This window comes from Diceros bicornis, chromosome X (assembly GCF_020826845.1).
Source record: "Diceros bicornis minor isolate mBicDic1 chromosome X, mDicBic1.mat.cur, whole genome shotgun sequence".
Lineage (NCBI taxonomy): Eukaryota > Metazoa > Chordata > Mammalia > Perissodactyla > Rhinocerotidae > Diceros > Diceros bicornis.
This window is the reverse complement of record NC_080781.1, coordinates 16,160,534-16,173,466: the sequence shown is the minus strand read 5'-3', so window position 1 is coordinate 16,173,466 and position 12,933 is coordinate 16,160,534. Positions and strand designations below refer to the sequence as shown.

At 38.4% G+C, this 12,933-nt stretch overlaps 1 protein-coding gene across 1 annotated transcript in view; it reads left to right on the top strand.

Annotated features, from left to right (window-relative positions):
• The window catches only part of MAP3K15 (mitogen-activated protein kinase kinase kinase 15), a 133,019-nt gene that overhangs the window by 32,913 nt on the left and 87,173 nt on the right, over positions 1-12,933 (top strand). The window contains exon 4 of the mRNA XM_058535537.1: positions 10,827-11,020. Coding sequence (XP_058391520.1) covers positions 10,827-11,020 — 194 coding nt within the window. The remainder of the gene's footprint in view (positions 1-10,826; positions 11,021-12,933) is intronic.

Here is a 12,933-nt window from a genome sequence, read left to right as displayed (position 1 = left end):
CCCAGCTCTGCTGAGAGAATTGAAGTGCCTTGGTATGCTGCTGGTGAGAGTGCAAATTACTCCATCCTTTTTGACAGCAGCTTGCCCACACATATCAAGAACCTTAAGCTTGCTCTAGTAGTTTCACTCCTGGGAAGCTACTCTTAGGAAAAGACCACAGCATAAAGATGCCATATGCAAAGGTGTTCATCTCAGTGTATAGTAAGAAAAATTTCAAAACAAAGTTAAACAATAGGAGAATGGTTAAATACACTACTTATATTCACCAGATGGTGTATTAAGCAGGGATTAAAAATTATGGCATTTGAGACTATATGATCAAACTTTTGTAATGAGAGCTTGTTAAAAAGCACCTATTATTTAGCCTAGTGATGATATAGGACAAGCTGTTCATGGTGATAATATTCATAGATGGTAGTAGTTCTGGAAATCTCAATTGCTAAGTTAACTTCAGAGGACACATTCCTCCACTCCCTACCCTCACAGTGTCAGAGACCAGTGGCTTTTACTCTGCTCTCTGACCTCACTTACTATATTAGAATCATCCTTTTGGAAATACTTGAAGAGTGTATGGAATAAGGGTTTACATATTAATGTGCCCAGCATACTGGTTCTAATGCTCCTTTATGTAGGAAACTAAGCTGCCTTTGTTAAATTTGTTTTAATGAGCTAGATTCTTGAGATGTTTCCATTTATAAATGTAACAATTACAAACCAAGCCTGGTTTGCTATTAAACATGTGTTATGCTAATCAATGTTTTCCTTTTTAATTTCTGGTCTCCCCACCAACAAAAGTCTGTGTTCCATCATTTGAAGATGTTTGGGCCTATTCTTCTTCTTCTTTGTAAGAACAAAAGTACGGCACTCAAGAGCCTGCAATTTTATTTGGAAGTTTATGAATTGCTTTTTAAAATGTAGTCATTAGTCCCAATTTCTTTATGTTAAATTTCTTTTTTTTTAAATTTTATATATTTATTTCCCCCAAAGCCCCAGTAGATAGTGGTATGTCATAGCTGCACATCCTTCTAGTTGCTGTATGGGGGACACGGCCTCAGCATGGCCGGACAAACGGTGGGTCAGTGCGCGCCCAGGATCCGAACCCGGGCCACCAGCAGCGGAGCGCGTGCACCCAACCGCTAAGCCACAGGGCCGGCCCTATGTTAAATTTCTTAAACTTTTATACACTTGATGAAAGATTTTCTCAAATGAAGTATTTTTACTTTCCCAAGGCTCCAGGTTCCTGCTGTCTCCTCAGTCCTGTTCATTAAACTCCCTCAGTTGTTTTCAGACTTCATGCATTCCCTCTCTTTCTCCTCATTTTTCTCTAACTGTGGCTAAATGTTTGTTCAAAGGATCAGGTCCCCTCCAAGCTATGGGCAAGCCTTCATCAGCCTCTGCTGCTGCTGCTGCTGCTGCTCTACCCACTTTAGCCATGACCTGTGGCTATAGGCACGTAGCGTGTGTTTGTCAAAATCTTATTTTTTCACACCTCATTATTTAGGATTTGAGCAGGACTGGGGCAAAGTTTACTTTTGTGCTATTTGGGAAGACTGGGTTTGCTCAAGGAAGACTATACACAAGATTTCAGCAGACAGGTTGGTTTTGGAAATAGTTTTAAGATGTAACCATTCTATCCAAATCAGTTGGATTCTTGCACCTTCGATTTACCTACTTGTTATGGAGACTTAGGGTTATTTAGTTGAAATGTTTGTAATATTTTTGTTATAATTATTACTCTGTATAATGTTATATCTTTTAAAGAAGCTGAGAGAAGGAAGGAAAATAAGTATATATTTATAAAGTTTGTTATATTAACATTTTTGTTTACCATTTCTGGTTCTTTACATTTGTTTCTATGAATTGAAATTACAAAATGGTGCTATTTCTTTACTCCAATACAGCCTTGTTTTCACCTGCATCTTTTGTATTGTTAGTGTCAAATATATTACATTTCTATGTGTTGTAGGCCCTGACATTGATTATATACATAATCATTTTATGCAGTTCTTTTAAATCATTTAAGAGAAATGTCAATGCAAATAATCCGTAATCTATAAATCAAAATCGCAGTGAGTTTATTATGAGCCAGGTTTGAGGACTATAGCCTGGGGCCTTCTTTCCCCAAGGAAGGAAGGGCACCAAAGAAGTGGGATGTACAGAGTGGTTATACCATCTTGGAACAAAGAACATATGTCACATATGATAGGAATATCCCTTTTACAATAGTCACGAGATTGCTGGCACAGCAGATGAGTGGTCACAAGGTGAGCACAGCAGGTTGGTAATTAATCCTTAGCTTTTAGGAAGACATGCTTATCCTTAAGGAAATGCCGACATGGGGGAAGGTACATCCTTATCTTTAAGGGCATCATTCTTGTCTTTGGGACATCGTAAATATTTAAAGCAAGTGGACAATGTATTCTCAACAGGCCACATCAGGCCCTTTTAGAAAAACAAGGTCAGGCCAAATTAGTTTTAAACCAAATGGCTTCCTCATATACTCCAATATCTCCTATTGCTTTTCATTTATTTATCATTTCCCCCCTTTTGGTCTATAATCTTTCAATAGAAAGAATTGATGATCAAAATATTGTCTCTCGGCACCAGGGTGGTTGCTGCCTGCCCTGGGTCCATCATGTCCCTCGGTGCTAGGCTTTTATTTTATTGATTTTCCAAGTTGTCCACGTTGGGGAGAAATAGACAAACAGAGGTATATATTAACAGAGAAAGCATTTCATAGGTTATATAATTTTTCAATTAATTTTAGAATGTTGCACAAACATTGTATATGTGCTTTTACATGACTGCTCATGCTCATTTTGTTTACAACCATAGAATGAGTACAATAACAATGATGACAATTCAATATTTGAAAAGATTAGTTTTAAAATTAGTTCTCTGGCATCGTCTTTATCAGAAAAGGAAATTCATCCAGGGTTGTAAGATTGATCAACCATCTCAAGTTGCTAAGCAATCGTTACGCTAGCCTGCATGCCAGTCTTACAACACTGAGTAAAGAAAGCAGTAATTAGTTTGACTATTATGACTAATACAAGAATTCCGAGGAGTAATAGAAATAGGAATTGCAGTCCAGGTTGCAAAAGGGAGTCAATACCTGAAGGGGGCCAACCCAACAAATCAAGACTGGGTGTAGGATAACCTAAGAAATTCACCTGCTTTTTCATGTGCTGTAGCAGAGATGACACATTGGAAAATTCATCAGGTATAAAAACACAGCATTCAGTTTGAATGATTGTACACATACCACCTTGGAATGCAGTTAAAATATATAAAGCCATTCTATTTTGAAGGACAGCCTTTTTCATTAAAGACATTTCAATATTTAATAAGGCTATTCCTGCTTGACTATTGTTAAGGGCTTGTTGAGTAAATTTGGTCAGGGCTTATATATGTGATATGACATCATCTAGCCCCAAGGAAGGAACAAATAATGCTGCTAGGTGGCCATACCAGTGGAACACTGAATGAGCCCACCTGGCCTTAAAGAGAGAAAGATTGGCGACAGATGTTATCTCAGGATGAATCCCTCCCTGCGTCCAAGGGAAGCTCAGGGTGCAGTATTCTAGCCATCTAGGCGGTAGCCAAAGCCAGAGGTTTGTTCCACATAACCATTGAGTTCCATTAGGAGCCACCTAATAAATGACTGGCCTTCAAAACCAGTCTGTTCTGAATCAATCACTTTAAGTATGATAGTATTCTGAAAACCTTAAATAGAACAATATAAAATGGGTATATGGTTTAAGCATTACAAGGGGTTAAATGAGGAGATATAAGGTTGGGAATACAGGCCTGGTCCAAAGTCTTGGGACAGCTGTCTACAGCAGATACCATCTTCTTTTCATCCTGGTTTGGAGGTGTTTGTCTTGGTCAGTCAAAGTCAGGTGTCAGAAACAGGAGTGGAAATCCACTTAGGTGGAGGAGTCTTTTTAAATGAGAAATGTGAGTCTATGAGTCTATGTTCTTTAATTTTGCAGTGCGTGGATTGATTAAAAGTACCTGTTATGGTTCTTTCCAGTGGGGCTGCAGAGAGTCTTTTATTTGGTGTCTTTTCCAATAAACGAAATCTCCAGGTTGTAGTCCATGATCCTCAAGGTCTTTGTCTCCTGGGAGCTCACTGTGAAAGGAATCAGCTACCAACATTTCATTTCTTGTAATCACCTCAATGAGACCTTGACAATGATGTAAGATATCTCCTTTAAGCAAAGTTGGTTCATACATTCCTTTCGTCTAATTGCATAGGCCATCCTCTTATTTCAAAAGGAGACAGCCAATGTTTACCAAAAGGTGTATATCTAAGATTGAAAAGTACTAATGGAAGAGCTTTTGGCCATGAGAGATTAAATGCTTCTGAAGGCTTTGCCAATTGAATTTTGATTGTACCATTAGTTAAAATGTTGCATTATTGTCTGAATGTCACAAATGGATTTAATTGTTTGTCCAGTAGAATGAATTCCCCAGTCACTGAATAACTTAGTAGGAATTCCCTAAACAAGAATTATCCTTTCCAATAATAATTTACTTAAAGCTGTCGCTCTTCTGCAAGGAAAGGCCTCAACCCAATGTGAGAACATACAGATCATTACAAGATATATTTATCCTTGAGATGGTGGCATTTGAACTAAGTCCCATTGCCATACCTCAAAGGGTCCCTTAAGAAGGGGAAAGTGACCTTGTGACCCATGAAATAGTCTCCCTAGATTATATTTTGGGCATATAGCACAACAAGTATAGGCTTTATGAGCGGCTGTGGGAGAAAGTTTCCAAAAGTATTGTTTTCCCCATGAAATCATCTTTTCGAGTGCCCAATGGGTTAATTGATGTATATGCTGAAGTAGTGGCAATTGTGCTCCAAGAGACACTGTGTTTTTCTTTCCTTTTTTTTTTTTTTTAATCAGGCCCAAACCACATCTACATGGTGGTGTCAAAAATTCCCCCTTTTTGTTGCCACCTTTGTTTTTCTTCTTCCCTGGCAATTTCTTGAACCTGTAGAAGGAAATCTTTCACTGGGTTATCAGGGTTAACAGAGAGCAGTGGATGTTCTCAAGGCTGAACAGCATATCCAGCATGATCATGTCCTTGCTTATCCTTTAAGTAGGACTCATATGTAAGCCAAATTAGATAATAAAATACAATCATGGTCATTTTCCTCCTGTGGTGCTGGAAGCAGGGTTAAGACAATGACAATGAGTAATATTTACCTACACAGTATAACCTAAGAAGGTTTATCATCACTTATTTGACAATGCTTCCCATGTAATTTAGCATACCAAATAAGTCTAATTAGTTTAATATCTCCCTCTTTATAGGAAGAGAGAACAGATTTCTTTGAGAACTCCCAGGGGCCCTCTGAAAATTCTCAAAAAAATTTTCAAGTGAAAAGAAAGACGTCACTTAGGATTTGAATTTGGGGGAGCTTGTCAAAAATATCAAAACGTTTTAAAACACTTGGTCAAACAAGATCAAGGGATTGCTGATATTGTCACCATGAAACAATGGTCGCTGTGAAACAATGCTTGGTTACCGTTTAACCAAAGTGAGACTCACTCAAAAGTAAAGAAGACCTTTTATAATCTCTTTATCAAGAACAGACTTAAAGTTCAAGAAAATTATCCCTAAGGGGGAAAACCAAATTTTAATTTTGCACTAGCTTACTTTTGATTTTAAAACTGACTCAATTAAATTTATTTTCATCTTAGCCAACCTGACCATGCATAAAACTCTTTCCTCTTTTGCAAACCTTCTATAACTTGCTTTTTACATTTAGAATTTGTCCCATGCCTTCTTTCTTCACTCCTAGTACTTTAGGACATATTTATCTTTCTTAACAAAATGAACAAAAATATTTCCATTATTTATACCTTCTTTGCTGAAAAGCTACATCTTACTTTCCTTGAATACAAAGATGTTTTTCTTATTAAATTTTGGTAGCTTTAATCACATATATTAGAATTTTAATCCTTAGAATCCTTAATTTTCAGTGAAAACTAAGAAGTAGGCAATTAAAACTGTCTTTTACATTAACATTCTGTGGCTTGGCAAATTTATAAATACTTTTTATAATTTCTAGAAACATGCTACTTCATAGTATGATTTTTAAATAAAATACAACACATGTTTACTAATAGACCCAAACATCTTTTTAGTTTCTTTGTAATAAGAAGCCAAAAGTAGATAAACCTATATTTAATAATCAATGTCTAATATTTTTCTTATTTGGAAATGATCTAGATATTCAAATTTTATCATTTAACTCACTTAGCAAAACTCTAAGGGTTCAAGTTACCAAAAGGTTTTGAAATTAAGTACATATACCAAAACACATAATTATTAAAAAGTTCACCTAACACTCTTACCTTTTTCATGTCTATTTAGTTTACTTGTTTCCATGCTGATGACTCTGAAAACATGTTCATTTTAATCAAACCAATAATCTTAAATAAGCTTTTATTTACCAAAGATTATTTTATATCATGTTAGCTTGAAAGACATTTGGGTTAGTTTCCATTACATTTATGTAAGTGCTTCGTTTAAGCCAATTAAATAGAGCTCTTTAGAAATTATACCATCTGGAGGTAAGATATCACACATATGTAATGTACACATAGACACACATACACGATGACTCTGCAGTTATTACTGCCATGAATCAGGTACAGTAATATAAGGCTCACTAGTTATGAAAGAATAATTTAATCCAAATTTTAAGTTTTTTCTAATATTTGTGGAGAAGATACTCAAGATGCTAGATTTTGGGAGAGGGCACTCTCATGGCTGTTTTTCTTGCTTTTTTCTCCTTTTTTTTCCTTCAGCCTTAGGAATTGGTGATGGGCTGGATAACAGTTCCCAGAGGGGCAAGGCGATAAGCCTTTTTGAGATAAAGGAAATGGGTGGAATCTGACCTGCTTCTAGAGCTGCTTTGCAGTTTTGCAAAGATTTGTAAGTTGAGGACAGTTGCTCTTAGTTTCTCAGAAATTTGGGTTGTAACTTAAATGACATTATAGGTCAACCTACCTGTCCAACTACCTCATCCTAATTTGCTTCTTTCCCTCTGGGTCTTTAGTTTTATTTTAGGGAAGAAGGCCTAAACAATTCTTAACAAGCTCTGAATATCAGCTTCCAGTTTGGCTGAATTTCTGATCATAAGTTGCTAAATCCTTTCAAATATCTTGTCAGGTTTCAGCTGGGACACACAGTAACTATCTGGCAGTATTAAACAACTCCATTAATTTTTTAATTTTAGTTTCCCCTTGACTGTTTAAGGGTAGCAGTTTCCCAAAAAAATCTCTCAGAGTCTCATTAACCCTGGGAGGGGCTCATATTGGGACCTCCTTCAAAGGTAGTCATGACTTAAGTGCACTTTTTTTTTGAGGCAGATTGGCCCTGAGCTAACATCGTTGCCAATCGTCTTCTTTTTCTTTCTTTTTTCTCCCCACAGCCCCCAGTACATAGTTGTATGTCCTTCTAGTTCTTCTATGTGGGACGCTGCCTCAGCATGGCTTGATGAGCAGTGAGTAGGTCCACACCCAGGATCTGACCCAGCGAACCCCGGGCCGCTGAAGCAGAACACGTGAACTTAACTGCTGCACCACTGGGCAAGCCTCATAAGTACACTTCTTAAAAGATCTTATCTAATTGGAACGTTCTTTCTAATGTCCAATGTACAAGTTTTAGAGGCTCAAAGGATCCCCAAAGTGGCCACTGTAATTTTAAATTATCCTGGGTTATCTTGCCAGCCGTTTATAGGTATCCCCATTTCATTAAGCACTTGCAAGTTTCAGCATGAAACCAGCTGGAGTTCCAAGCAGAGGCTGCCCATTCGGGAACTGGTAAGCTTTTAGAAGCTTGATTTCCCGTTTGTCTTTTAGTTTTGTTTTACTATAAAGTCTGAACAATTTCTAGGGACAGTGTAGTGGGTCAGAAGTGTGCTGTTTGTATCACTCCCTAAAAAAGGTTGTGAGCACTCTTACATATCTTGGTTTCTCCTGCTGGTAGTCTGAAATGACTGTGAGGGCTCGGGGTGCGTGGATGACCAACCCTCATATGCGTGACCCTGGACAAGCCGTCAATTACTTAAAGTGAACAATCATCATGGAATTCCATATGGGACTGCTGCACGTCTGGAGGCTCAACCTTAGACACTCCCACTAGGATTCCAGTCTCCTGAGAATGCCTTATGGCTGGGAGGAGCTGGTGTCCCTTCTCTTCAGAGCTGAACAAGTTCAGACTCTTATTTCTCTATCAAGCAGTTTGTTCAGACTTTATAAACACAATTCTTTCCAATTTAAAGCCAAATTAAAAAGGTCAGCCTGCCCCATGCACTCCAAAGTTCCCCCTATGCTCCCCCGGCCTAGGAAATCCCCCCTAGTTTTCTCTTACCTGGGAATTCCACCCCCAGGTTCCTCTGACCTAGGGTATGTACCAGTACCCCTTTAAGACACCTAGTCTTAAGGCTTGAAACAGCTCATATAAACTCTGGACCATCGACTTAAAATAAGCAGGTCCAGGTTTCAGGAGAACTCACTGGGGTTGCCTGAAGAATGCAATGATCCAGGGGACTCATTGGGCCCTATTGGTACTGAATGCTGATTTGGTGTAGACTCCACGTGGTCTCTGGTGGATCTCTCTGAAATCCTACTGTGACTACACCAAGGGACGTCGATGCAAATGATCCATAATCAATCAATAAATCAAAATTGAGGTGAGTTTACTATGAGCCAACTTTGAGGACTATAGCCTTGGGTCTTCCTTCCCCAAGGAAGGAAGGTCACCAAAGAACTGGGGTGTACAAAGTGGTTATATACCGTCTTGGAACAAAGAGCGTACATCACATATGATAGGAATGTCCCTTTTACAATAGTCACAAGATTGCTGGCACAGCAGGTGAGTGGTCACAAGGTGAACACAGCAGGTCAGTAATTGATCCTCAGCTTTTAGGAAGAGATGCTTATCCTTAAGGAAATGCCGACATGGGGAAAGGCACATCCTTATCTTTAAGGGCATCATTCTTTGGGACATTGCAAATGTTTAAAGCAGGTGGGCGATGCATGCTCAGCAGGCCATGTCAGGCCCTTTGGGAAAAACAAGGTCAGGCTAAATTAGTTTTAAACCAAATGGCTTCCTCATATACTCCGATATCTCCTATTGCTTTTCATTTATTTATCAGAAGAAAGAAGAAATTGGCAATTATGTTGTCTCTTATAATTACCTATATAACTGCCTTTATTGGCATACTTTGTTTTTATCATGTGAATTAGAATTACTGTCTGGTGTCACATGCTTTCAGCCTAAAGAACTTCCTTTAGTATTTTTTGTAAGACAGGTCTGCTAGGAACAAATTATCTAGTTTTTGTTTATCTGAAAATGTCTTTATTTCATCTTCATTTTTAAAAGATAGTGTGAAGGATGGCATGGGTGGAGCCATATTAAAATAGAGCCAGAGCAGCCGTTTTCAGAGGAATTGCCTTGCACGTCTTGTTTTCTTTATCTTTCAAACTGGACCAAACTGTTGATAATCTAAGAAGTTAGTAAGGACGAGAATATCCTGTCTGTAAGGACTGAATAAATTGGGCTTTGCTGATGACCAGATAGCTAACCAATCAGTGAAGCACAAGTCTAACCTTTTGCCTGATGACCGAACCTCAAGCCAATCTATGAAGTACAAACCTAGCCTTACCTCATCTAGCACCAGTGAACTCTTCTTTAATACAACTTACATCATCCTCCCTTTTTCCCATAAAACACTGAGCCCCTCTCCTGTAATTGGGACACTATTTGGGTTTCTACCTAAAACTGTGCTCCCCAAATTGCAATTCTTTGATCCCAAATAAATGCGTTGTCTTGTAAACTGGTGTCTGTTTTTGTAGGTTGACAATAGTTTTGCTAGATGTAAGATTCTTGGTCGATTTTTTTTTTCATCATTTTGAATATGTCATCCTACTGCCTTCTGGCCTTCATTGTTTCTGATAAAAAGGCAGATATTAATTTCATTGGGGTTCCCTTGTACATGAGACATTTTTCTTGTGCTGCTTTGAAGACTTTGTCTTTCAAATTTTTGACTATGGTGTATCTGGGTGTGGATCTCTTTGAGTTTTCCTATTTGGATTTCACTTAACTTCTGGGGTATGTAGATTCATTTAATCAAATTTGTGAATTTTTCAGCAATTATTTCTTTGAGTATTTTTCTACTCCTTCCTCTCCTTTGCTTCTGTGACTCCCATTATGTGTTGTGTATGTTGGTGTACTTGGTGGTGTCCCACGTTTCTTTGAGGCTCTGTTCATTTTCTTCATTATTTTTTCTCTCTGTTCTTCAGATTGCATAATCTCTACTGATCTAATCATTTATTAATATCTGCTTCCTGCGAAACAGTTTTTACTCAACAAAGTTGATAATAGTTCACCTATAGTTAAATTATCAAATAATAATCCCTTTCCATCTATACTGAAAGAAAGAAAATATGCCTTGACATTGCAGTCCTTGGTTATCAATAGGTTCAGATTCCCTCTGGTTTTGGAGGCATATAATGAAATGATGTGATTTCTGAGCCTTCAGACCCTGAAATCTCTGCTAATGAAGTTCAGAGACATGCAGATCAGTTCATCATTTGAAACCAAATTTTTGTCATACATCCATTTGTGAAAGCTTATGAAATTGAGTGGTTTCCTGGTTTGTGTCTAATAGATTCACAGTCATATTGCACAAATTGTTGTTTATACTCAGGCTGTCCCACCAGGTTCCAATTGCCCAAATACACAACTATGCTTCTGCATCAATTACTTTGTGAAACATTTCTGTTTCTTTTTTCCAGGCATCTAGTGGAAATTATTATTTCATCCCGTACATCGTGACACCGTGTGCTGATTATTTTTGCTGCGAGAGCGATGCCCAGAAGCGTGCCTCAGAGTACATGCAGCCCAACTGGGACACCATCCTGGGCCCGCTGTGTGTGCCCCTTGTTGACAGGTTTACTAGCCTCCTCAAGGACATCCACGTGACCTCATGGTAATTCCCGTCACCTGTCAACAACCCTGGGAGCTTTCCCAAAAGTTGCCCTTGATGTTCATGGAGGCGATAAACCCTCAAAAGACCATAGTGCCAGAGAATGGGGAACTCTGGCCAATCATTTTTAGGTCATCCTGGAATCCATTATTGTCCCTTACTGCCTCACTCAGTTGGGCCACTGAAGTGTATCCAAAACAGAATAGAACTAGAGTTAGGAGGTTAAGGTAGAGCCTGTGTCTGGCCCTGACTCCCTGTGTGACCTTGATAAAAAAACTTCCCAGTAGCAATTTTCTCATCCAGAATATAAGGAAGTTGTCACTAATTTTTTTCTAATGCTTTCTTTCAATTCTGACATTCTGTGTTTCAAGATCATTTCTAAACATGATTTCCCCAACACCCCCCATCAGTTGTTGAGGTGTTAAAATGCCTCAGCAAGGTCATTGTGACTATAAGTTCTTATGCTATCAAAGTCGGCATGCATTGAGTCAAGCTGAAGGTATCCTGACCTCAGGATGTCCTGTGATGTGTCCTTTGTACCCTTCTGTTGGAGACAGTGTGGAATACTGATTCAGAGGTGTACAGGTTTGGGTTTGCATTCTGGCTCATGCGGTTCCTAGCTGTGTACCCTTGTAAAAGTCAGCTCAGCTCTTTGAGCCTCAGTGCTCAAGAAATCATACTTTAAAATGTTCTTTTTCTAAAAGTTGAAGACAGAAAAATTATTCTACTTAACCAAAGGATCCGGTTATTTTGCTCACAGCCAATTTAAAGGATTTACTCCTGTAAGTTATGTCACAAGGAGAAGGATTTGTCCTTCCAAAACAAATGAAAATCTGAAGCATTGGCAGAACTGACTTATAATGAAACGTAAGGCACCACACGTCCCACATTGGCTCAAATCGTGGCACTCTGAACTGTGGAGTGTTACTATTGTAGTACTGGTATGAGGTGTACACTTGTTAACAGTCTCTTCTCCTTTTCTATTAATCACCTCCTCTCTGGACATAGAGTTTTTTTTCTACAGACTTTAATGGGAAGAGAAGACTGGAAACCCAGACATGTGACTGCATGCCAACACAGAAAGCAAATGAGGGACCTTTTGTGGCACATTTTTGGAAAGCCTTATTCAGTCACACCTTGCTAACTACTGTCTTATTGTAGAATGAACATTTTAGTCAAGTTTAGGGAGAAAGCTCTCCCAGTGTCATCTTTTCAGGTCTGACAAGGAGGTAGGCTAGCTTGAGTCTGCCAGGTGAGCCAGATCTTTGCAAGAAATGGACTCAAGTTTGTTTCTTATTCAATGTGTATATATATCAGTAGGAAAACTCTTGATCTGGTTTCATTTCAAAGGGCTTGATATACCCGTTGGTTGATTCCACCCTTTGAACTGACAGATACCTGGCAATGGTTAGTGAGAGAATAAATGGTGCTTATAGTTTAAAACGTCTATAACAGGGATGGCAGATAAATTTTTAGCTCAAGTGCCAACTCTGATAGACTGATAAAGGCTGCCTGGAGCCCTGTGCTGAAAAGGAGTTTGAAGCCATTTCTAAGTTCACGTCAATTAGCAACATCTTTCCTGGTTTCCAGAGGCAGAAGTGGCTGCATGTTTATGACATATATGCTGTCCCCAAGCCCTACTCAATTCACTGTTTTCTTTATATACTTGCAAGTTACCATTCTTATTAGATTTTTTAGTTTATTAAAACTATTTTGCAGAATTACCTTTGGAAACAAGGCTAAACTAAAGTATAACTTTTTACTTGTCAGGCTAAACTAATAACATTTTAATCACTTGGATGTGCTTTTAGTCCACCAAATGGACAATGGCTGTCACTCAACTTATTAGATTAATGATAGAATTTTAAACAGTGGCAGAGCCTGCTAATTTTCTCATCATTGGAGTGATAAGCAAT